General features: G+C 40.2%; 1 protein-coding gene across 1 annotated transcript; it reads left to right on the top strand.

Annotated features, from left to right (window-relative positions):
• Window positions 1-1,039: 1,039 nt before the first annotated feature.
• On the top strand, window positions 1,040-22,231 carry LOC114362960 (polyadenylation element binding protein orb). Its single transcript, XM_028318552.1, has 13 exons — window positions 1,040-1,134; window positions 2,418-2,537; window positions 6,294-6,421; window positions 9,209-9,275; window positions 9,911-9,991; window positions 12,974-13,046; window positions 13,827-14,025; window positions 15,169-15,352; window positions 18,127-18,292; window positions 19,105-19,232; window positions 19,859-19,950; window positions 20,922-21,079; window positions 21,800-22,231. Exons 1-13 carry the CDS (start codon window positions 1,117-1,119, stop codon window positions 21,895-21,897), a joined length of 1,512 nt encoding a protein of 503 aa, XP_028174353.1. The 5' UTR covers window positions 1,040-1,116; the 3' UTR covers window positions 21,898-22,231.
• Window positions 22,232-22,990: the final 759 nt, after the last annotated feature.

A 22,990-nucleotide genomic window follows, 5' to 3' on the forward strand; every position in this document is an offset into this window, starting at 1 on the left:
TATTATAAATCCTAGAGGCTGTATGCTTCCTAATATGTTTGCCTTACAGTTTACACAATTTTTACAATGAATGTTTCGAAAATAATTGTTTTTACCAATATCATATCATATTTACTGCAAGAGGTCATAGATGAAATGTTTTTATACATTGTAAAAATATATACAGATGCTTTAATGTATTTGAAATGATTCTATTGTTTAATAGTCCATTGGCTAGCTATTATGTGTAGTGTGATGTTCATAAAGTTTGGTATATTCTAGTTACATAATAAATATTTACATCGTGTGAAAACGTCGTATCTCGCTCACGTTTTGTCGCGCTTATTCCACCTGTATTTTTAAGTATACTCTCGGTAATTTCATCTCTTGAGGTGTAGGAAAAAAGAGAACATAACATCGAGCATAAGTGTTAAATATATCCAGGCGTTAGATTATAATCTAGAGAAGAATAATTATTCTTGCTCCATACCTTATTTTATTCAACATTCATATCTTAGAATTATAAGTTAAAAATAAATTACGCATGAATAGCAATAATGCATGAGTCAAAGATTATTTCACCGATATGATTTACAGTTTTTTGTTGTTTATATTAAAATGTGAACTATGCAAATAAATAAATTTTAAAACAAAAAAAAAATTGATGTTTTATTTATACACACTGGAAAATGTATTTACTCGGATAAATGCAAAGTAAAAATATTTTTAAACCCTCCTTCCGGTTCTGTTTCAACCACGCAAGCGCTGTCGGAAACCACGTGTTTCCCACATTTGTATAAAAGTTTAAAACTATTTTCATTAAATTTATTTTTAACGAAAAACTAAATTTTAATATAGTAAAATCAAAAAATAAAGTCAAAATTAATTTAAAATCAAAAATCAGACGGAAAAGTTCGAAACAAAATAATTCTAAATTTAAAAGTAGTGATTTGACTACGGCAGTTCCGGTGGGTGGCGGGGGAGGGTAGCGAAGGTGGGGGCAGGCTCGGCTTCGTGCGGCGTGGCGCGCAGTGTCGTTCTCAGTCGTTTGTGCGCCGTCGCCGCGCGAACAGTCAAGCAGTTACTCTGCCCGAGCGTCGAGACTACGAACGAAACTTTGAAACTTTTGCGGCACTTATGCCGCTTTTGCATCAGGTGAGTGAAATTTATATTTTTTTCTACCAATATCATTTTTCTTTGTTCCTTCTAGGTTTTTCTTACTGCTTTTTTGATTTTGCTAATTGGTCGCGCGTTGTCCGTTATTTTATTTTGTGAACTACCCTCTGCCTGTGAGAAGTGGATATATTGAGACCTCCTATTAACTTTATGCTTTCTGCTTTATGGTAGTTTTAGATTTAGATCATGACGGTACGTAGCCAGTAACTTTTTTTTCTTTTGATCCTTCTATTTTGTTTACTACTTTTTTCTATTTGATAATCTATCGCGCGTTGCCCGTTATTTTATTTTTTGAACTACCCTCTTCGCGTGTGAGAAGTGGGTATCTTGGGACCTTTTATCGACTTTGGGGTAGTTTTAGATCACGTCGGTATTTAGCCAGTAACTTTTTTCTTTTGATCCTTTTATTTTTGTCATACCTACTGCTTTTGTTTTTCCTAATTTATAGCTCGTTGATTGTAATTTATTTTTTGAACTAAGTACCCTTTTCGTGTTTGAGAATTGAATATTTTGGGAACTACTATTTTTATCGACTTTAGGATAGATCTAGATCATGACTGAACGTAGCCAGTAACTTTTTTCTTTTGATCCTTTTGTTTTCGAATCTATCGCTCGTTGCTGGTTATTTTATTTTGTAAACTACCCTCTTCGCGTGTGAGAAGTGGATATATTGGGGCCTCTGTTTTATGGTAGTTTTAGATCATGATGGTAAGTAGCTGGTACATTTTTTCTTTTGATCCTTCTATTTTTGTCGTACTGCCTGTTTTGTAAATCGCGCGTTGCTTATTTTATTTTGTGAACTACCCTCTTCGCGTGAGACGTGGATTTTGGAACCTATTATTGACTTTATGGTAGTTTTACATCATAACGTTACGTAGCCTATACATTTTTGTCGAACTTTTTTTTCGATACTGCAGTGTTCATATTATGAGAAGTTCGCGCCACTGGGGTACTTTAATCGTGCTTTACATGTTATATTTTGCAATATTAATATCGCGACGGTCTTAGGATCGAATTTATATAAAACTAATACCCTCATTAAAACTTAACGTAATAAACCTCCTTGTCTGTTTTTTTCTGGAGGTAATTGATTAATTTGGACTCTTATCAGGAATACATAAATCGGATGCAATTGAAGGTCGTGATTCTGTCGCGTTTAAAATCATATCACCGGTTATCAATACAACATTTTAGATGTCTACCTACAGTTTTCTCAGCCTACCCACATTTGTGCAATATTGCTCACACTACCTATTTCCCAGGACAATTGCCGCGGAGGCGGCGGCTCCGGTGAGAACCGGCGTTTGCTCGAGGACTTCCTGGGGCTGACCTCTCATCAGGCCGAGCCCGCGCCGCCCGTCGGGACCAACCACCGGCCAAACGTGAGTAAACTTCCCATTTTAAAAAGTTTTGTTATAGGAACTTGTAGGTAGGTAGGATATTTTTAGAAACCACATGATCTACGCAAAGTTATTTTACTTTGATGTTTTATGTAGGTAGTTGAGTTTTTAAATCGTGGATTGTCGAAGTCTAACGATTTTTTTGAAATTTTCTTATGAAATCTGTAAGTGCTGGACCAAGACAAATATGGTCGTAAATTACATTCCTGTCCGTTACCATCTTTTTTATTAGAAAAATGGACATTTAAATGACCACGATAACATGTTGGGCGCCATTATTCTGCACTCTAAAAAGCATTTAAAGATATTTTCCTAGACTGCTTACTTGATAAATTGTAATACCATGAGTGCTGCTTTCCGCATTCAATTGTTTAACATTGCCCGCAACTATTGGCTGCATTCCTAAGAAAATCCCCATTCCATTAAGATTAACTATATTTGTCTCTACTCCACTGGCTCTTGAATTTGTAGTACTCGGGGTAATTTAATTTAGTTTTCTATTGGATAGTTTAGTCTGCTTCTTTGACGATGTTTCGTAGTCATGTTCCATGCATTTGTAAAAATTGCTTATCAAACTTTTGTAAACATTTATGAAATTAAAAATTGGGATATTCTGCGTTCCTAATTTTCTGCTTGTACAGCATACGTCAATGCGGGTAGACACATTTTTCAAGTGCAATTTTTATTTCGCTACATGTTGGGCGCCAACTTTTCTTCGCTGCTTTCTCAATGGAAAAAATGTTTGAGAATGTAAATCAAAACTTAAGCACGTTGTAAGGTTTTATTGTCCGTTCATAACGTAGCATACGACATCCGGTTTGATGGGCGGTGTGGGTGCCAACAGCGCCCGTAATACGCGCGGCGTGCCAAATACTGCCCACTATTGTCGCTCCACTGCTTTTGCATTAGCCGCGCTCGGCCTGCATGGGAATGTTAGTTTAACGGTCTACCAGTTAGCCCGACTTTTGACTATTTGGCTAGATTAACTAAATTTTTTATGTTAGAGGTTTGAAACTGAATGTCTTACCGCGCGACCAAGCGCTCAACCCTGCGTTCTATAGCGCTAAGTTGTGTATCGTCACGCTAATTTTATGCTTGACGATACAAATAGCACTAGATATAATATAACTTTATTATCGGTTTAGCACTTTGAAAAGTGCTAGAAAGCGTTGCCAATGCATTTAAAGTTCGTTTTTTTCCACAAATTAAAAGTAAAATAACTAGATTGTTTCAGTAAAAATTGCATAGTAAATTGCTCTTTTCCATCTTTGGTTGTATTTTCCTATCTTGTCTTCACCCTACTGCGTTCACCGTTTTTTCCCGCGCAGAAAGTATTTATTCCACGCGCCCAAGCTCTGCACGTGCTCTAACTCCCATTCACTGTCGTTTGTGACGTTGTGGACGTAACTTTTATACGTATTTTTTTATACGGACGTAATAGGATGTTCTAACACGCTTCACGTTAAAGAGTATTTTGTTAATATTTTTACCTAAAACACCAAGTTCACTTGGTTTAATTCAATAAATCTGCAGATAAATGTGCACTTTGTCGCCGTTTTTATACTGGTTTAATAGCAAATGCATAACAAAAGTTGTCTCGAAAAATCTTCGCCCCTCAAATAAATCTCTCTCGAATTAACTTTAAAGAATATTGCCATATTAATAGCTGTAATAAATAAAGTCGACGACTCTTTTCTTGCCAAGCGACCCTTAAAATCGGGAGATGTCTGAAATCCCTAACATTGTATAGAATAAGTATGCAATCGCACACTTGGCAGGCGTCTGGCCGCGTATTGCCGGCTATTGGCATCGGCCTGGCAATTTAATATTATTTGTGTAGGCTCATGCCAAGGCTGCTTGTACTGTCTGGCTTAATCGCGCCGTCCCGCGAGCTGGAAAACTATCTTGGATACAGATGCGGATTTTTGGGGGCCCGTGGATTAACTTGCAACTCTTGCTCGACTAACATTAATCTTTAAACAGTTCCTTATATAAAGTTTTAAACCCCTGAAGTCGAGACCTTCTGTTATTTAACTTTTATTAAATTGCATTAATTTTTATTAATAAAACTATAAGACTTCACAAAAATTTTGACAATTCTGCTTACTACTAACCCTGTCGTCTACCACTCTACCAAAAGTCTATTCCATTTAGTTTTTTACCGACATTTTCATTTCCTACACTAACTTGACCATGCAAAGTATGCCAAGCGGCATCGCTGTACGGAACCTGTATCGTGGTCATGTCAAACGCAAACTTGGCGTGATTTTCATGCCTCTTGGCTTTCGCATAGGCTCCGCTCGGCTCGTGTGAGCGCGATATGTTTGAAGGCTCGATTATCTGCCGTTGGCTCGCGGCGCACGTTGCCAAATCAAAAATTGATACTTTTAAACGGGACGTTTTAAAAGTGAGTGAAGTTTTTTTCTATTTTACTGCACTTTCTGGATACGCACATTTGCTCTCGATATCCTGGTTATTATTTCTGTAATTCCAGGTAGCAGTAACTTGGTAAATAAAACGTATTGTAGTGAAAGAATGTGCTACACGTTGGGCGCCAATTTATGTATTGAATTTTTAACGTTTATCCGTCAAAAATTATTCACTTAATTTTCATATTTTGGATCTACGATCTTCACGAGTTACCAATTGTGGTAAACGCGTTTGTTGCCAATTTTGGTCTACGTCTCTTAAATTTGGAAGCCATGTTGGGCGCCAGCTCTTGCTATTGTAAATTATAACGTTGACCACGTCTTTAGCATCGGATAATTTAGCTGTTTATTTATTTTAATAATAATTGTAGTTTTAATGTTTCGGTAGTTTTATTTCTCGGTTTTATTCGATATTTAAATTACTAGCTGTGCTCGCGACTTGTTTACACGTAAACCTTGAAATATTTTTTGCTGATGATCATTTTTTATTGATGATCTGGTCCTATTGGTCGTTGATGGTATAATAAAGCCTATAATAGCCTTAAAAATAGCTATGCTATCAGATTTTTTTGATCGGACCAGTAGTTCCTGAGATTAGCGCGTTCAAACTTTAGTTTTATAAAGTACTTGTTTTTCCCGCGGTTTCGCCCGCGTCAATCTCGATCTGTCGCAGAATGTCTTAACCCATCCATATTCTATAGCCTATGTTCATCAGGGATAATGCAGAATTCTAATGGTGCGTCCTTACTTATCCTGCTCTTGAGTGAGCAGGATGTTGAGTTTGCCGCACGAGCCCGTGCGCCCAGTCTGAACGCACCATAAGATAACTGAAAGAATTTTTCAATACGGTCGAGTAGTTTCGGAGCCTATTCAATAAAAACAAATAAAATCTTTCCTCTTTATAATATTAGTGTAAAGTACGGCCAACGAGAAGCGATACCAAATGTAAACAAACCCAATGTCAGTCATTCGGAATAGTAGGGGTGGGTTGCACCACCTATCTTTAACGGTAAATATGACGATAACCGGTGCTTTTTGTATGGAATTTGACTGATTTTTGACGTTTGTCAAAGTTAAAGTAAGATGGTGCAACCAGCCTAAGGGTTTGACTCTGTCAGAGTCAAACCCTTAGGCTGGTTGCACTACTATTACTACTACTATTTTGGCGGGAGAACGAGACATTACGACAAATACACAAGATGGGAAGAGACAGAATAGATTGTCAATTCGAAAGTCGAATCGACCTTTTGTATCGCTTCTTGTTGGCCGTACTTTAGAATAATGTTCGTTAATATTGGTTTGTCCGCAGGATGGCGCGTCGGACAGCGAGTGGCGCTGGGAGGAGCCGGGCAGCCCCGCGGCCGCGCACACGCCGCGCTCCTTCGTGCCCGCCGCGTGCTTCCCCCCAAGGCACCCCCGCGCCTTCGCCAGCTATAGGTAAGCTAATAGACTAAGGCCCAGAACAGACGGTGAAACGCAACTGCAACGAAACTGCAACTGCTAGTTGTTACTTTTGAGTTGCATCTAAGTTTCTGCCATAGCGTCCGTTGAGAGACCATCAGACCACACATGACGCGACCAGTTTGAAACTTTGTTTCAGTTTCATCAGAATCGTCAGAAAGTTGCAGTTTCGTTGCAGTTGCGTTTCACGGTCTGTTCTGGGCCTAAGAGCTAGTGAACTCCAGACTTACGTCATTTTATAAAAGCTGAAAGTACTTACCACCGTAAAAGTTAGACTTACGTTATACCATAAAAGCTGATTTTTAAAAATCGTATTTGGGCAATAATAATTAGAAGTAGTTTCCCCATCAGCCAGACAGTTTTAACAGTTCCAACTCCTTGTCACATAGTTTTTTTAGGGTAGCTGCCAAAGCCACGATGAACCAAACTTCATAATTCACCAACATTATAATCCTATATTGGGAGCATACGCTGACAAACTTTCAGCTTTTATAAAATGACGTAGGTCTACCGTTCACTAGCTCTAAAAAGTAATGTCTATAAAAGTTAAGTCTATAAACTTAGTTTTCTTAAAATACTAAGAGCTCTTTCACATTAGAGGGTTAGAAGCGCGACAGCAGCGCGGCAGCGGCGTTTTTATAATGTGAAGGCAGGCATCCGCTGTCACATAGTACGAAATTTTCGGCAGCGCGTCTGTCGCGCGTTTGTCGCGCTGCTAAATCGCCTAAATGTGAAAGCGCTCTTAGGGTGGATTCGACCAAATAAGAGTAAATATTAATCTCAGAATAAATCGTCAGTTATTCGACATTTTGACATAATATTTCCGATACTGAAACGGTCAATGTGCCAGTTATACCAGGAGTTATTCTCGGATAAGTTTGGTCGAATCGGGCCTTGGTCAAAAATTTTTGTGGAAGATCGCTAATAAGGGCGTTAGAAATTAGGTGGTTAGATATCGTTGTTTCTCATTGTATTTCTCGTAATTGTTTGCGTTCTAGCCAACATTTCGAACATTTTAAATACCTAAGTTTGTTTATCAAAATTGGTGAACCCTTTGTATGCCTCAGTGTTTGTGGATAGTCCACAACACATGATCGGATCGGTCATATCCTTTTCAAGATATGTAATTTTCATGATGAATGTTTTATCATCCTTAACTTTTGGTCACATTAAAAAGTCTTGTACGATAAGAATAAGAAAACACTATCTGGGCTTGTACCTACGTCTCATAAGCAAGAGATTTCTTCAGTTTCACTGTTTTAACTTTTATTATACTTGGATACAAAATATTTAAAAAGTTTATTACTCCACTGTCGAAAGACTGTTATTCTAGGAACTTTTACTTCAGATTGAATTCGCGTTTCGCGCTAAACGATAGCCATTTAGCTTGATCATCAAATCGGGACGCGCTATTTTTCAATAAGAACCTGCCAGTTCTATTTTACGGCGTCGGAATATTTCACAAGAGCTATAAAACGAGTGAATGCTCGTATTCTTTTTCTTAATTTTAATAAATTCGATCAAAAACCTGTATTACAATAATTTTGGTAGGTGATCCGTTCCGAAATCTTATCTTCCTACCTACCTACCTACATTAAGATACTAAGCTTTTGCCCGCGACTTCACCCGCGTGAAATTGCGTTTGTCACAGATCGTCATAAATTATAGCCTATGTTATTCTGGGTTATAAACAATAATACTTTAAAGTTTCATGAAAATCAGTTCAGTAGTTTTTGCGTGAAAGAGTAACAAACATCCAGACATCCTGACATCCAAACTTTCGCATTTATAATATTAGTAGGATTAGTAGGATTTGAAGATAACTTTCTGATTCCTTGGAAACCTTTTAGTTATCAATTAATCATTTATTTAATTATGAAATGTTTTATAACTTTTATATTTTACTAAACACACGTTATTAAAATTAGTTACATTGCATTTGTCCTGGCCTAAAAGCTTCACTTGTCTAGTTTTTCTCTAAAGAGCGTCTAAATTGCCTAGCGTAATCACGTAGCATAATTAAGTTAACATTAAAAGCCTGTAGAAAAGTGGCGCACCTTTTGCCTAAGTAGCGGGCCGTGTACGTTAATGCGCTGTTAACGTAAAGCCTAGTTGAAAGCACGCGCGAGAGCGGGCCATGTCTAAATCGATGGTTTTATTACTTTTTTCTAAAACTCAAATGAGACGATCATAACACTTTTCTTATTCCAATCTAGAGGAACATTGACAATCTTTATTAGAGCGTAACTTGTTCCTTGTAAGTTCACTTTAGTATTAAAATACTCGTAGAAACTGTTATTTTTGAACCATTTTTCAAACCTATAATATCCTTACTAAAGAATTCAGTGTACTTATGATTCAAATTACCAATATTCCAGCTTTTTAAGCACTGCCCTAGAAGAATCGTAAAATATTGAGACTTATTCCCATTTGTAACAGTTCAGCTACCAAAAGATAAGTTACCGAGTTTCTTTCGCCACTTCTCAGCACCAGCCCATATCTTGTTTCGATTTGGTGGTAGGGCAAGCTGTATTTGGGACGTGTATAAGCACTCTGAAAAGTACCTAAGTACTGAATAAAAGATGGATTTGATAAAGTTTAACTGTCTTTAATGTTTCTTTCATTAACATTGTTTATTGCCTCGCCTATCGTCATCATTAATCATATCACCTATGCATGTGCCAACTTCTAATATGTAAACCCTCTTCTGTCTTGCCACTGTGGACGCAGACGTTCGAGATTTACCGATGCCTCTACTTGCAGCGAGAACGCGCGGCCCGGCGGCTGGGAGGACTCCGGACAAGTCATTATGGACCTTGCCACCTCTTTGGTAAGTCGCATTTTTGTTTAAATTTAATGAGCAAATTGAAAACCATAACTTCGGGTTGATATAAAAATTCTTCAGTTAGGTGATTTGTCAGAATCGTTTTGTTCGATAGGTGGCAGTTTTACAGGTAGTGTATCGGAGAAGTTTACTAGACTATTTATTATCGAGAAATAGCCGTCTATCACATGTATTGCTGCAAAATTTCAGGTTTCATGTACTTTGGAATTAAACTGTAAAAGCAATAAGTGCGTCTTGTCAGATTTTCTAAGCCTAGATGAATGCATCTGGAAATAATGGCATATCCCCAATATAAGTTTTTAACAGACTGATCCGACATGGGTGTCTAAAGCTCGGTTTCCATCAAAGTGGGAAAGATATGTTTGAATAACTTTCGTTATTTCCACATCACTTCTCCACTCGGCTTCGGTTCAAAAATCTGATTGTTTATTCAAACGCCTCTCTTCTCTGCTTTAGTAGAAACTGGGCCTAGTACGTTTACATAATAAATATCCTATCGATAGAATCTTGTTTTCGGTAATGTTTTTTTTTCCTGAACCACAAGTCTAGTGGACAAGTAATGTTGTGGTGGAAAAATAGTTTTTTTTACAAGTGGGAACATAATTTCGTGTTTGTTTCAGAAGGCCATGGCGATGCCGACCAGCAGCGAGCGTTCGGTGCCGCCGCACACCGCGATCGGCTACGACGCCCTCGACAACACGGTAAGAATTTATTTTCAACAATCTTATAGCGCTTAAACTATTCAGGGATTTAATCAAACTTGTTTTTAAGATGTATGGTGAAGCTCGCTTTCCATCTTCGGCCAGTAGGCCTAAGATGCGCGCCGTAATAACTTTTATCGACGTTAAAATGTATGGGCAAAATCGATAAAATGGCGTGATAACCGCTTATCGCGGTGCGCATCTTAGGCCTACTGATCATCACATGACCATCAGGTGAGATACATGCCAAGAGTTTCCTCGTTGTGGATAAAAAGGATAAGAATAAGAATAAGAATAAATTTATTACTGTATAAAAACTTAGCCTAAACACGTACAAGTTTGATGTTTTACAAGTACAAGGATGTTTTTGTCTTGTTTTCATACTTTGTTTTAGGTAAAATCTGAAACTCCTTGGCTAACCCCCTTCAATAGTTCAGTGCGTCTCTCTCGCTCCTCGCTTCACGCGAGAGGGATGAAGACATTCGAAATTTTGGCTACTTGAAGTGTATCCCCCATCTCACATTCTCGAAGCAACAGTCAAAATTCTAAGGGACGTGAAGGAGTTTACTTTGTTTTTAATTGCACCATTAAGTTAGTATCCATTGTAAGACGTCGGCACTGGATGCACTGCTGAAATTGCCCTAAGAGTCGAATTATTGCAGGTGGACCCGCCGTGGCCGCCGCGCGCGCCTGCCTCGCGCAACGAGAGAAACCTGCCAAGGCGCGCCTCTTTCTGTGAGCATTTTTTTTCTTTAGTTGAATGATTTAGGAATGTATATAGACTGAAGACTGCATCTCACTTAACACCAGGTGCGATTGCGGTCAAATACCTGCCTTGTCTAGCATAAAAAAAAGTAATTTACACCATTACCAGTAGCTTAGGATCGTAACGTTCGTTTCAGCTAAATGACATCCACTGCTGGACAAAGGCCTCCCCCAAAGATTTCCATAAAGACCGGTCCTGCGCTGCCCGCATCCAGGCACTTCCCGCGACCTTCACCAAATCGTCGGACCACCTAGTGTGTGGCCTGCCCACACAACGTCGCCTACTTACATCCCAACAGTAACATTTCTGAAGGGCTCTGTGTTACATATTCCTTGCTCTGAGGACGTCTTACAATTCTCTTTGGCGCACAAGGGATGTAGCAAAGGACTTGGTTAGCAGAAACCATTTCTATTATTCATGATACTAAAGTCAAGAACTAAAGTCGAGCAGATAGAATTTCGTCCAATGACACCAAGCTACCCATCCTTATCACTTGCGCGTAAATTGCTGTCGCGACGAGCGGCCGCAGTGAGTGTGCGAGCGCGACAGCCATATAATTATAACGCGCGAGAGATAAGGATATCTAAAGCCCGGTCTCTGAGCACGTAGAATTTTGTCCAATGACCCCAAGCTACCCATCCTTATCGCTCGCGCGTAATTATGTTGCTGTTGCGCTCGCACACACACTGCGGGCGCTCGTCGCACAGTCGCGACAGCAATATAATTACGCGCGAGCGATATGGATGGGTAGCTTGGGGTCATTGGACGAAATTCATTGGTCACTGGACCGGACTTGTTTGATTATGAAGCCATAATCTACTTTCTTGGTCAGGCGGCGTGTTAGGCGGCTCCGGCGGCGAGCTGGGCGGCGCCACCGGCAGCGGCAAAGCGGCGCGCTGGGCGGGCCGGCTGCCGGCGCGCTGCACCGATCCCAGCGCCGGCTTCTCGCCAAAGGTGTTCCTGGGCGGGCTGCCCTACGACATCACCGAGCACGCGCTCATGTACGCGCTGAGGCAGTTCCATCCCGTCAGGTGAGTGCCACATTTTGCTCGTCTATGGCCCGGTTTCTACCAAAGATGAGAAACTAACCAGATTTCGGCTTTTCCAAAACCTCTCCCCTCAGCTTCGGTTTGGAAAACCGGGCCTTGCATGACTATTTATGTTTGCGTCGAGGCTTGATTGTCGGAACCCGAATCATTGCTCAAAAATTCATGTAGGTACTGGCAGACCGCTGATGCCAATTTTCAAATTTAAAATCAAACCAAATGTACGTCTCTTACTAACCTAAATTTTTTAAGTACTTATTTACTTACACTATGATCTGTATGAGGTCGAAATAAATAAATTTATTATTATTATTTAGTCTCATTCCTTAGGGTCAAGCAGTTTTACACAACTATCTGGATACGTTCATACAAAAGGATTTTCCCGCTAATTCCTGTTCCCCTGGGAATTCCTAAGTATACTATAACCTGCCCAGAAGTATAAAGAATAATTGTACCAAGTTTCGTTAAAATCCGTCGAGTAGTTTTTGTTTCTATAAGGAACATACAGACAAAAATTTTACTGATTGCATTTTTGGCATCAGTATCGATCACTAGTCACCCCCTGATAGTTATTTTGAAAATAATTTCATGTACAGAATTGACCTCTCTACAGATTTATTATAAGTATCGATTTAAAAATAAGAGCCTTTATTTCTGCTAATATTTTACTAGTTTTTTACTCTCCAATCTTTTATTCCAGGGTGGAGTGGCCAGGGCGCGAGGGCGGCNACGACGTTAAAATGTATGGGCAAAATCGATAAAATGGCGTGATAACCGCTTATCGCGGCGCGCATCTTAGGCCTACTGATCATCACATGACCATCAGGTGAGATACAGGCCAAGAGTTTCCTCGTTGTGGATAAAAAGTATGTTTTTGTCTTGTTTTCATACTTTGTTTTAGGTAAAATCTGAAACTCCTTGGCTAACCCTCTTCAATAGTTCAGTGCGTCTCTCTCGCTCCTCGCTTCACGCGAGAGGGATGAAGACATTCGAAATTTTGGCTACTTGAAGTGTATCCCCCATCTCACATTCTCGAAGCAACAGTCAAAATTCTAAGGGACGTGAAGGAGTTTACTTTTGTTTTTAATTGCACCATTAAGTTAGTATCCATTGTAAGACATCGGCACTGGATGCACTGCTGAAATTGCCCTAAGAGTCGTATTGTTGCAGGTGGACCCGCCGTGGCCGCCGCGCGCGCCCGCCTCGCGCAACGAGAGAAACCTGCCCAGACGCGCCTCTTTCTGTGAGCTTTTTTTTCTTTAGTTGAATGATTTAGGAATGTTACACCATTACCAGTAGTTTAGGATCCTAACGTTCATCATCATCATCATTTCAGCCATAGGACGTCCACTGGCATAGGCCTCCCCCAATGCTTTCCATGTTGATAGATTGGTAGCGGCCTGCACCTACAAGGTGGACCGACGACATCGTAAAGGTAGCAGGGAAGCGCTGGACGCAGGCCGCTACCAATTCTAACGTTCGTTTTAGCTAAATGACGTCCACTGCTGGGCAAAGGCCTCCCCCAAAGATTTCCATAAAGACCGGTCGTGCGCTGCCCGCATTCAGGCACTTCCCGCGACCTTCACCAGATCGTCGGACCACCTAGTGGGTGGCCTGCCCATACGTCGCCTAGGATTTACTTGCATCCTAACAGTAATATTAGGTAAAGGTCTCTGTGTTACTTCCTTGCTCTGAGGACGTCTTACAATCCTCTTTGGCGCACAAGGGATGTAGCAAAGGACTTGGTTAGCAGAAACTATTTCTATTCATGATACTAAAGTCCGGTTGCCGAGCAGATAGAATTTCGTCCAATGACCCCAAGCTACCCATCCTTATCGCTCGCGCGTAATTATGTTGCTGTTGCGCTCGCACACACACTGCGGGCGCCCGTCGCACAGTCGCGACAGCAATATAATTACGCGCGAGCGATATGGATGGGTAGCTTGGGGTCATTGGACGAAATTCATTGGTCATTGGACCGGACTTGTTTGATTATGAAGCCATAATCTACTTTCTTGGTCAGGCGGCGTGTTAGGCGGCTCCGGCGGCGAGCTGGGCGGCGCCACCGGCGGAGGCAAGGCGGCGCGCTGGGCGGGCCGGCTGCCGGCGCGCTGCACCGACCCCAGCGCCGGTTTCTCGCCCAAGGTGTTCCTGGGCGGGCTGCCCTACGACATCACTGAGCACGCGCTCATGTACGCGCTGAGGCAGTTCCATCCCGTCAGGTGAGTTCACATTTTACTCGTCTATAGCCCGGGTTCCACCAAAGCGGAGAAACTGAATAACCAGATTTCGGCTTTTCCATAACACCTCTCCGCTAAGCTTCGGTTCAGGAAACCGGGCCTTGCACGACTATTAGCCTCATTCCCGTTTTATTTTATTTAAAAAAGTGGTTGATCGAGCAGGCGTTCTATAAAATTGACGAACTGTTAGGAATTTAATTATTATTGACACTGTTACCCACTATTTATTTTGACATTTAATTGACATTAATTCTATTTGTATTATTAATTTATTTGGACATGTGCGTTTCTTTGAAAATTGAAAATTTGACATGTAATGAACATTATGAATAAATTTCTTATTCTTATTCTGCTCCAATAGGGTCAAGCAGTTTTACACAAATGTCTGGATACGTTGGTCTTTGTAGATGTGCCTAATTCTTAGTTGTAGCTAGATTTTTAAAGAATATTAGTAATTTGTAAATACATACGTACATGGTTAGCTAAATATTATGCTTGTTAAGAGTACCACCACCACGATAGTAGCAGCGGGGATCAGATTACGCAATTCCTTAGCAAATCTAATGGTCAAAAAATTTTTAGGTTTCATTTCAAAATAAGAGCCTTTATTTCTGACTAGCGGCCGCCCGCGACTTTGTACGCGTGGATCCCGTTTTACGCCCTTCATCTATCTTACGCGGTTTAGATTTTTTCATACAAATGTTTGTTCCCGTGGGAATTTTGCAATATCCTGTTGTAACTAAGCTTTAAGTTTACTAAGGTACCTTCATGCCAAATTTCAAGTCCTAACTTAAGCGGTTTAGATTTTTCATACAAAGGGATTTTCCCGCTAATTCCTGTTCCCGTGGGAATTCCTAAGTATACTAAAACCTGCCCAGGAGTATGAAGAATAATTGTACCAAGTTTCGTTAAAATCCGTCGAGTAGTTTGTTTCTATAAGGAACATACAGACAGACAAAAATTTTACTGATTGCATTTTTGGCATCAGTATCGATCACTAGTCACCCCCTGATAGTTATTTTGAATTGACCTCTACAGATTAATTATAAGTATCGATTTAAAAATAAGAGCCTTTATTTCTGCTAATATTTTACTAGTTTTTTACTCTCCAATCTTTTATTCCAGGGTGGAGTGGCCAGGGCGCGAGGGCGGCGGGTCGGGCGGCGGCGCAGGCGGCGGCTCGCCCCGGGGCTTCGCCTACGTCACGCTGGAGAGTGAGCGCCGCGTGCGCGCGTTATTGGAGGCATCGCGCCGCGAGGGCAAGGACTGGTACTATCGCGTCGTCTCGCGCAAGTTCCGGGCCAAAGATGTAAGTAGGCTTGACGTTATAAAATGTCAAACTTAACTCGAAACATCGCTAACCTATACAGGGTGACTTTGTTATCAATATCCAATTTTTTTTTAATAAGCTCGTTAGAACAATTTGACAATACAACTTTATCGTAATTATTTTTAATTGTGGTATTTTTCACAAAAAAAATATTGAAAGTCTAATACGCGGGTGCCCATATCTTAAGTTTTAAAGGTTATTGCTTATTTTCGCTCACCATTATGTCTATTAAGCTTTGCAGTAACTGTCTACATTTTTTCCATGAATGAAGCAAATTTTCCACGTGAGTCAATTTGGAAACCGCGCGCAGCGGATGAAAATAATTAAATATGGAGAAAAAAGTTTTGTTTTCTTTACGTAAATCAATTAAGTTACTGATTCTGAGTCGATCCTGAAAATTTGGATACTGATACAAAAATCACCCTGTATATGGTCTGAGCAAAACATTGCGCATAGACTATTTATTTATTTTATTAAAGATAATAAACAATTGTACGATTCAGATTGTAAGATTAACCAAGTTCCACGTTGGGTGCAAAACTTGTAGTTCGCAAGTTACACTGGGTACCAAATTAGTTGCAAATTAGGCGCCAAATTAGCAGCGCGTTGGGCGCCAAATTAGTTACATGTTGGTCGCCAAATTTTATACAACACATTGGCCGCGAGATTTTATACAAAACGTTGAGCGCCAAAGTTACACGTTGTGCGCCAAATTAGTTACACGTTGTGCGCCAAATTAGTTACATGTTGGGCGCCAAATTAGTTACATGTTGGGCGCCAAACTAGTTACATGTTGGGCGCCAAATTAGTTACGTGTTGGGCACCAAATTTTATCCAACACGCTGGGCGCCAAATTTTACCTAACACGTTGGGCGCCAAATTTTTTACGTGTGCTGCATTTAATTGTCACTGATATTTTATCAAAGTTAATTTCAGTTGGCGTTCAAAATTAAGCGTTTTGAGTGTCGACAAGTTACACATTTCATAACTGCTGTAGTTTGGTATTGTTGTAGCTTAGGATAAAGCAATAAAATGGCAGGGTTTCATGTTACGGGTCTGTTGCGTAAGAACCTTCTAGAGCATGTCTTGTTGGTTGTCCTATTAAATAAATAAATAAATAAAGAATTACATCCTTATTCATAATAATGTAAACAGCTTATTAAGACTATTTTAACTATTACTGTTCTGTCACTTTCTATCAAATGACAGCGCCAAGTAGGAACGAGATAAAACAGTGTAATAGTTAAAATAAGCTGTTTGTATTATTATGAACTAGCTTTCCGCCCGCAGCTTCGCCCGCGTGGAATTGTCTGTCACAGAAAAACTTTATCGCGCGCGTCCCCGTTTCAAAAACCGGGATAAAAACTATCCTACGTCCTTTCCCGGGAGTCAAACTATCTCTATGCCAAATTTCATCAAAATCGGTTCAGTGGTTTAGGCGTGAAAGAGACACAGGCAGACAGACGGACAGGCAGTTACTTTCGCATATACAGGGTGGAATTTTGTAATGCCACCTGGAGGGAAAGTACTCTTAATACTGCAGATAGAAAATTTTACCGAAAGAAAACATTCCTTTATTTTTGAAAAGAAAGGGAACTGCATTCAAAGAATTTTCGAATTTTTTTCGAAAATTCACTATTATACCATGCAATTTTCTGTAACATAATTAAGATAATTTAAGATTTCATGGTTTTCCTTTCATTTGATTTATCAAGTTTGTTAGAGATTTCATCCTTATACTTGACCCTAACGATCGATGTAATAAAAATACAGGATGTAATTTTTAACACATTTTAGTTGGTTCGATTCTCGGGTGTGGCAAGCAAATTTTTGGAAATCTTTAAATGCAGTTTTATTTCTTTTCAAAAATAAAGGAATGTTTTCTTTGAGAAAAAAATTATATCTATAATATTAAGAGTACTTTCCCTCCAGGTGGCATTACAAAATTCCACCCTGTATAATATTGGTATAGAAGCACAGAATAGATAATAGTAGCAACAGAAATTGCACTCCTTTGTGTAGGATCAGATGCCGACATTTTAACGGTAATAATAATAATGCAAAATATCCAACGCACATGGTGCATTCGAAATCGCACCTTACTACTCCGCTCACAAGAGCGCAAATTTTTTGTGTTCAGAATTGATCTACCTCGCAGCTCAAGCGTCAGGGTTGTATAAGCAAAGTAAAATAAATAATAACTTAATTTTAAGAAGCATTTATTGTATTTACGATTGGTAATCTTTAATCTAGTGGTGTTTGTATAATCGTACCATCTCTAAAGTACCTATTAATAAACTTCAGTGTTGCAATAATTCGAAATTGGACAAATAGTTTTAAAAGGTGTAGTGTCGGAAAATAGACACGGTGAAGTAAGTTAATGTTTATATTAGCTAAAATATTTTTTTTGCTACAGTTTTTTTTTATAAGTATTTCAAATTTATTTAAAAAGTGTAGTTTTTTTTAATTATTTAAATTAGTACAGTTAATTATTATTCCTAAATACTACGATTTTACATTAAAGAAGGATAACAGTGCTGTTGGAATAATAAACCTTGATTGTGACGATGATCGACCGAGCGTGTATAGAAATACGCGTGTGCTCACAGGCGCGTGGCGGTCCTGACTGATTTGCAACTTGAAGTTGTCGCGCGCTGTAGGTAATTATCTCGGCCGGCATAGGCGAGTGACGGAGGCCTGATAGAAGTAGGTATAGATAAGGGTGTTACAATTTAAAATTGCGTTCTGTACAGGTGCAGGTGATCCCGTGGGCGGTGTCGGACGCCAACTGGGTGGAGGGCGGCTCAGTGCGGCTGGAGCCGGCGCGCACAGTGTTCGTGGGCGCACTGCACGGCATGCTCAGTGCGTCCGCGCTCGCTACCATCATGAACGACCTGTTCTCGGGAGTTGTTTATGCTGGTGAGTAGTGTTTTGTTCTTTAGCTACTAGTGAACAAATCTTTGCTTGCTATCTGATTCTAAATCAGGCGGCGAACATTTGGGTATAATATAAAGTTGGCTCAGCTTCTCCGCGCTCGCTACTATTAGGAATGATCTGTTCTCGGGAGTTGTTTATGCTGGTGAGTAGTGTTTTGTTCTTTAGCTGCTGGTCAAGATTTTGCCACCAGATTAAAGTTCAAAATCTGGTTCAAAAAATGTTGGCATATACGGTTTGCTCAGTTTCAAGGTAAGGTCATCTCCGCGCTTGCCACCATTATGAACTCTTCTCCTATGTGGATTTATGCCTATCTAAAATTTTTAGGGTTCCGTACCTCAAAAGGAAAAAAACAGTACCCTTATAGATATTTTTCTTTACCACTTGCAACCTGGGATTCGGGCATTTACAGTCAATCGACTACGGTCGAGATCAAAATTATTTTGAAAATAATAATAATAACGCAAGCCTTATAAAGGACCGGGCCACTTTTGACCCGTGAGCTCCAAAGCGTACAAACATAATAATAATATCAATAAGCTGTACTGCTAGAATTTTATACTCGCACTACGTAATGTATTTTTTTTCCTTGAAAGGCTCCTTTCATATCAATACCTAGATTAAATGCATTTTCAATCGCTCAAAAATAAACAGCACCTATCCATATTATTCATTGCTTCATTTGCAAGCGTGTAATACAATACAAGAATCGAAGAATATTCCCCTCTGGTATTAGATGAAATAGCAGCAAAATACTTCCAATCTTCAGCCCTTTTAACGAAGCTTATTCTCCACAGGCATCGACACGGACAAGAACAAGTACCCGATCGGGTCTGGGCGCGTGACGTTCAACAACGTGCGCTCCTACGTGCGTGCTATATCTGCTGCCTACGTCGAGATCTTCACCGACAAGTTCTCTAAGAAGGTAAGATTTATCACTCCTGTAAGAGCTAGATTAAATATTTTGATCTGAACGTCTGCATAATAAGATTGTTGGCAATGAGGGTTTTCGCGAATGAAAGATCCGCTAGATGGCGGGACGTGGATGTGGGGTCTGACTGCTGCGTGATTGGTGGATTTTGACATCTGTCAATGTCATGTCAAAAATAACCAATCATGCAGCATTTGGAACTCGCGTCTACGTATTGCCATCTGGCGGATTTTTCATACGCGAAAACCCTCATTGACATTTTTATTTCCCGACTTCGCCAAGAGGGTTATGTTTTCCGCCATTGCGCGGACAGTGTACAGTATTTATTTTATTTATCTTTATTAAAGAAACTTACAACCTTGTTTGATACATGCAGCTAGTATTGACCGACGATTGACGTTCAGCTTAAAACTTTTTAAAAAGCTCTTACATATTGTTTTGTAGACTTATCATAGCACATTTGAGGAATCGTTCCTGTTGTTTTACCTGCACCTTTAGTCTGTAACTTACGTTACTGATTTACGGCCGANAGTTTCATAATCTTTTCGCTACGACAATATTCACCGGCTACTAATAATTAATTTGTATTTGTTTAGACATGTGGAACTTGTGATTTGCAGGTGCAAGTGGACCCGTACCTGGAGGACTCGATGTGCTCGGTGTGCAACCTGCAGCAGGGGCCCTACTTCTGCCGAGAGCCCATGTGCTTCAGGTACGTCAAAACATTTTCTTATCCTAGTACCTATAGTTCCAATATACTGAACTGTCCTATCCACGACATTGACAGCGGGGCGCCACCGTCAATACCGGATCGCTGGCTCCGATTTTTGCCATGGAAACCATATAGTTGAACGATGGTAGCGCCCCCTGTCATTGAGTTTGGTGGGACAGTTCAGCGTGGGTCATCTATACCTATGTATTCCTTTTATGTCTAGAACTTGGAATTAGCTACTGTAATATTTTTTTTATTAGCTGTAATGCAAGTGACATGATCCAAGCTCGGACTATGTCCATAAAATTTGATACTTCAGAATTTTACCGTGTATTGTAATTTAAACTTTTTGATAATTTGCTGAACTCTTTCCTCCTATTTAATTTATGGAAACCATTTTTAAAGGTAGTCGTCTACCGCTTTTCTAATGTCTCAATTTTGCAATAGAAGAGTGAATGAGTTTCTTACGCTGTTTTTTCTTAGCATTGACCCATTTGTCCCGCAGAAAGTAATAATAAGTCGTTTCAGTCTCATGACGTCCATTGCTAGACAAAGGCCCGGCCCGTGGTCGCTATTCGAGAACTGACGAGACGTGGAAGTGCTTTTTAATAATGAATCTCTTGCGTACAAAAGGTACCCACTGAAAACCAGTGTCTTGGCACTTGGCAGTAAAATGTCAACTGTCAAGATGATGTAGATGACCCACGCTGAACTGTCCCACCAAACTCAATGACAGGGGGGCGCTACCATCGTTCAACTATATGGTTTCCAACATGGCAAAAATTGGAACTAGCGATCCGGTATTGACGGTGGCGCCCCACTGTCAATGTCATGGATAGGACAGTTCAGTATTTTGGAACTATACTGAGTGGGTGACCTCTTTGGCAACATTTTTTTTTCTCTTTTCTCTTCATTGTTTTTGTAGGTACTTTTTAGTTGTCAAATAAATATTTTTTCTTTCTTTGTGGCAGATACTTCTGCCGCTCGTGCTGGGTGTGGCAGCACTCGGGCGACGAGCACAAGCCGCTGATGCGCAACTCAAAGGCAGCGCCGCGTGCGCCCGCGCCGTCACACCACGCGCGCCAGCCCGACTCTGCCTACGGCGGCTCCTACGCGCTGCCTAGCGAGGGTGAGTTAAATCAATCATCATCATCAACAGCCCTTTACAGTCCACTGCTGGACTATGAGCCTCCTCCACTATAGTGGAGGTTTTGCCATCCCCACGCTTGGCAGGCGGTTTGGAGATCGCAGTTTAAAAGATTGATGTTTTTCAGAGAGCGAGAAAATTGTATCAATAGTTTTTTTTAATATCATAAACATAAATAGCTCTACATAATTTTATAATCTCACTGATTTGTTGCAAAATAGCTCTTATATTAGCCACGATAGCCGAACGGTGCACGAGTCTGACTGGCCGACTCGAGATCCGAGGAACGCGGGTTCGAATCCCACCGCTTCTAGACTATTGTGGTGAGCCCACTCGTAACACTATTAGTAATTTGTGCAATACAAATTGCTAATATTTTAAAAAATATATTACAACATAGATGCTACAGTTTTTAGCTTGAATATGTTGCTATGATTTACAGATAATAATTATTATATGGTATATGTTCAAAACTGTAAAAGTAGTTTATTCAACAAGCCTTGTACTTTGAAATCAAAGCTGTTAAGTACCAAACCAATAATTTAGTTTTTCCATTATGTGACGCAGTCTGAACTGACCTCATCTTACAACCACAGATATTATTTACTAGCTTTCTTTGGTAATTTGGCATTCATTCAACAGTTGGCCAAATTAAATCTAGCTATAAATACGACTCTTTAACAATGCTTTTTTTTTCTTCAGGAACCCCATCGCCTGCAACAAGCGGCACGAGTGGCGCGAGCGAGTTAGACGCCGCGCCTCCAGAAGATTCCACGGACGCTGCCTGGCCTCCGCACTAGTTGCAGAACCGCACTAGTGGCGCCGACGCACTAGTCCCAAGCGTTAGCGCGTGAACTAGGAACTGCAGTCTTGTGCTTGCACTGCTAAGGGTTATTTTGCCTGGAGCAAAGGTAAAGTCGAAAATCTAAATATTCTGGTGGACTTCACTTTTTGTTCTCGACTTTACTTCATCTCGAGTAAAGGAATCCTTTAACGTGTTCACGCTGATTTCAGTGTGCCATAAATACAACTGAATGTGCTCTCGGTCATTCGAACGTTGTTCACTTGCGAGCACCGTTACTGACGTAATTTTGACACACAATGAAATCTTCGTTTACTTCTGTAATGCTATGCTTTTATNCAGTATTTTGGAACTATACTGAGTGGGTGACCTCTTTGGCAACATTTTTTTTTCTTTTCTCTTCATTGTTTTTGTTCATTTTTAGTTGTCAAATAAATAACTTTTCTTTCTTTCTTTGTGGCAGGTACTTCTGCCGCTCGTGCTGGGTGTGGCAGCACTCGGGCGACGAGCACAAGCCGCTGATGCGCAACTCAAAGGCAGCGCCGCGTGCGCCCGCGCCGTCACACCACGCGCGCCAGCCCGACTCTGCCTACGGCGGCTCCTATGCGCTGCCTAGCGAGGGTGAGTTGTATCAATAGTTTTTTTTATTAAACATAAACAGTATGCTACAAAACATCACTAGTTTTGTAGCAAAAATAGCTCTACATAATTTTATAATCTCACTGATTTGTAGCAAAATAGCTCTTAATTACAACACTAGCAGTGCCCGCGACTTCGTACGGGTGAAAATCATTTTTGCTCTGCACCTATTACTCGTAACGTGATGGTAGGTATATAGCCTATAGCTATATAATATAAATGGGATATCTAACACTGAAAGAATTTTTCAATTCGGATCGGTAGTTCCTGAGATTAGTGCGTTCAAGTAAACAAACACTCTTCAGCTTTATAATATTAGTATAGAAGTATGATTCCTTAATTTTTGTTTGTTCGAACAGAACGGTTTTTACACAATTTCATCACACAAGACATGTCGTATTCGTGTTGTTTTTTCGCTGCTTAAATGTGTCAACTGTGTGAAGTTTGCACTC

This window comes from Ostrinia furnacalis, unplaced genomic scaffold, assembly GCF_004193835.3.
Source record: "Ostrinia furnacalis isolate ACB-3 unplaced genomic scaffold, ASM419383v2 OfSCF6932, whole genome shotgun sequence".
Taxonomy (NCBI): Eukaryota; Metazoa; Arthropoda; class Insecta; order Lepidoptera; family Crambidae; genus Ostrinia; species Ostrinia furnacalis.

What these genes read in the sequence shown, in the direction of transcription:
- LOC114362960 (XM_028318552.1), top strand. An exon ending in AGGCAGTTCCATCCCGTCAG is followed by an intron (nt 14,026 to 15,168) that starts GTGAGTTCACAT and finishes CTTTTATTCCAG; the next exon opens with GGTGGAGTGGCCAGGGCGCG. An exon ending in CGAGAGCCCATGTGCTTCAG is followed by an intron (nt 19,951 to 20,921) that starts GTACGTCAAAAC and finishes TCTTTGTGGCAG; the next exon opens with ATACTTCTGCCGCTCGTGCT.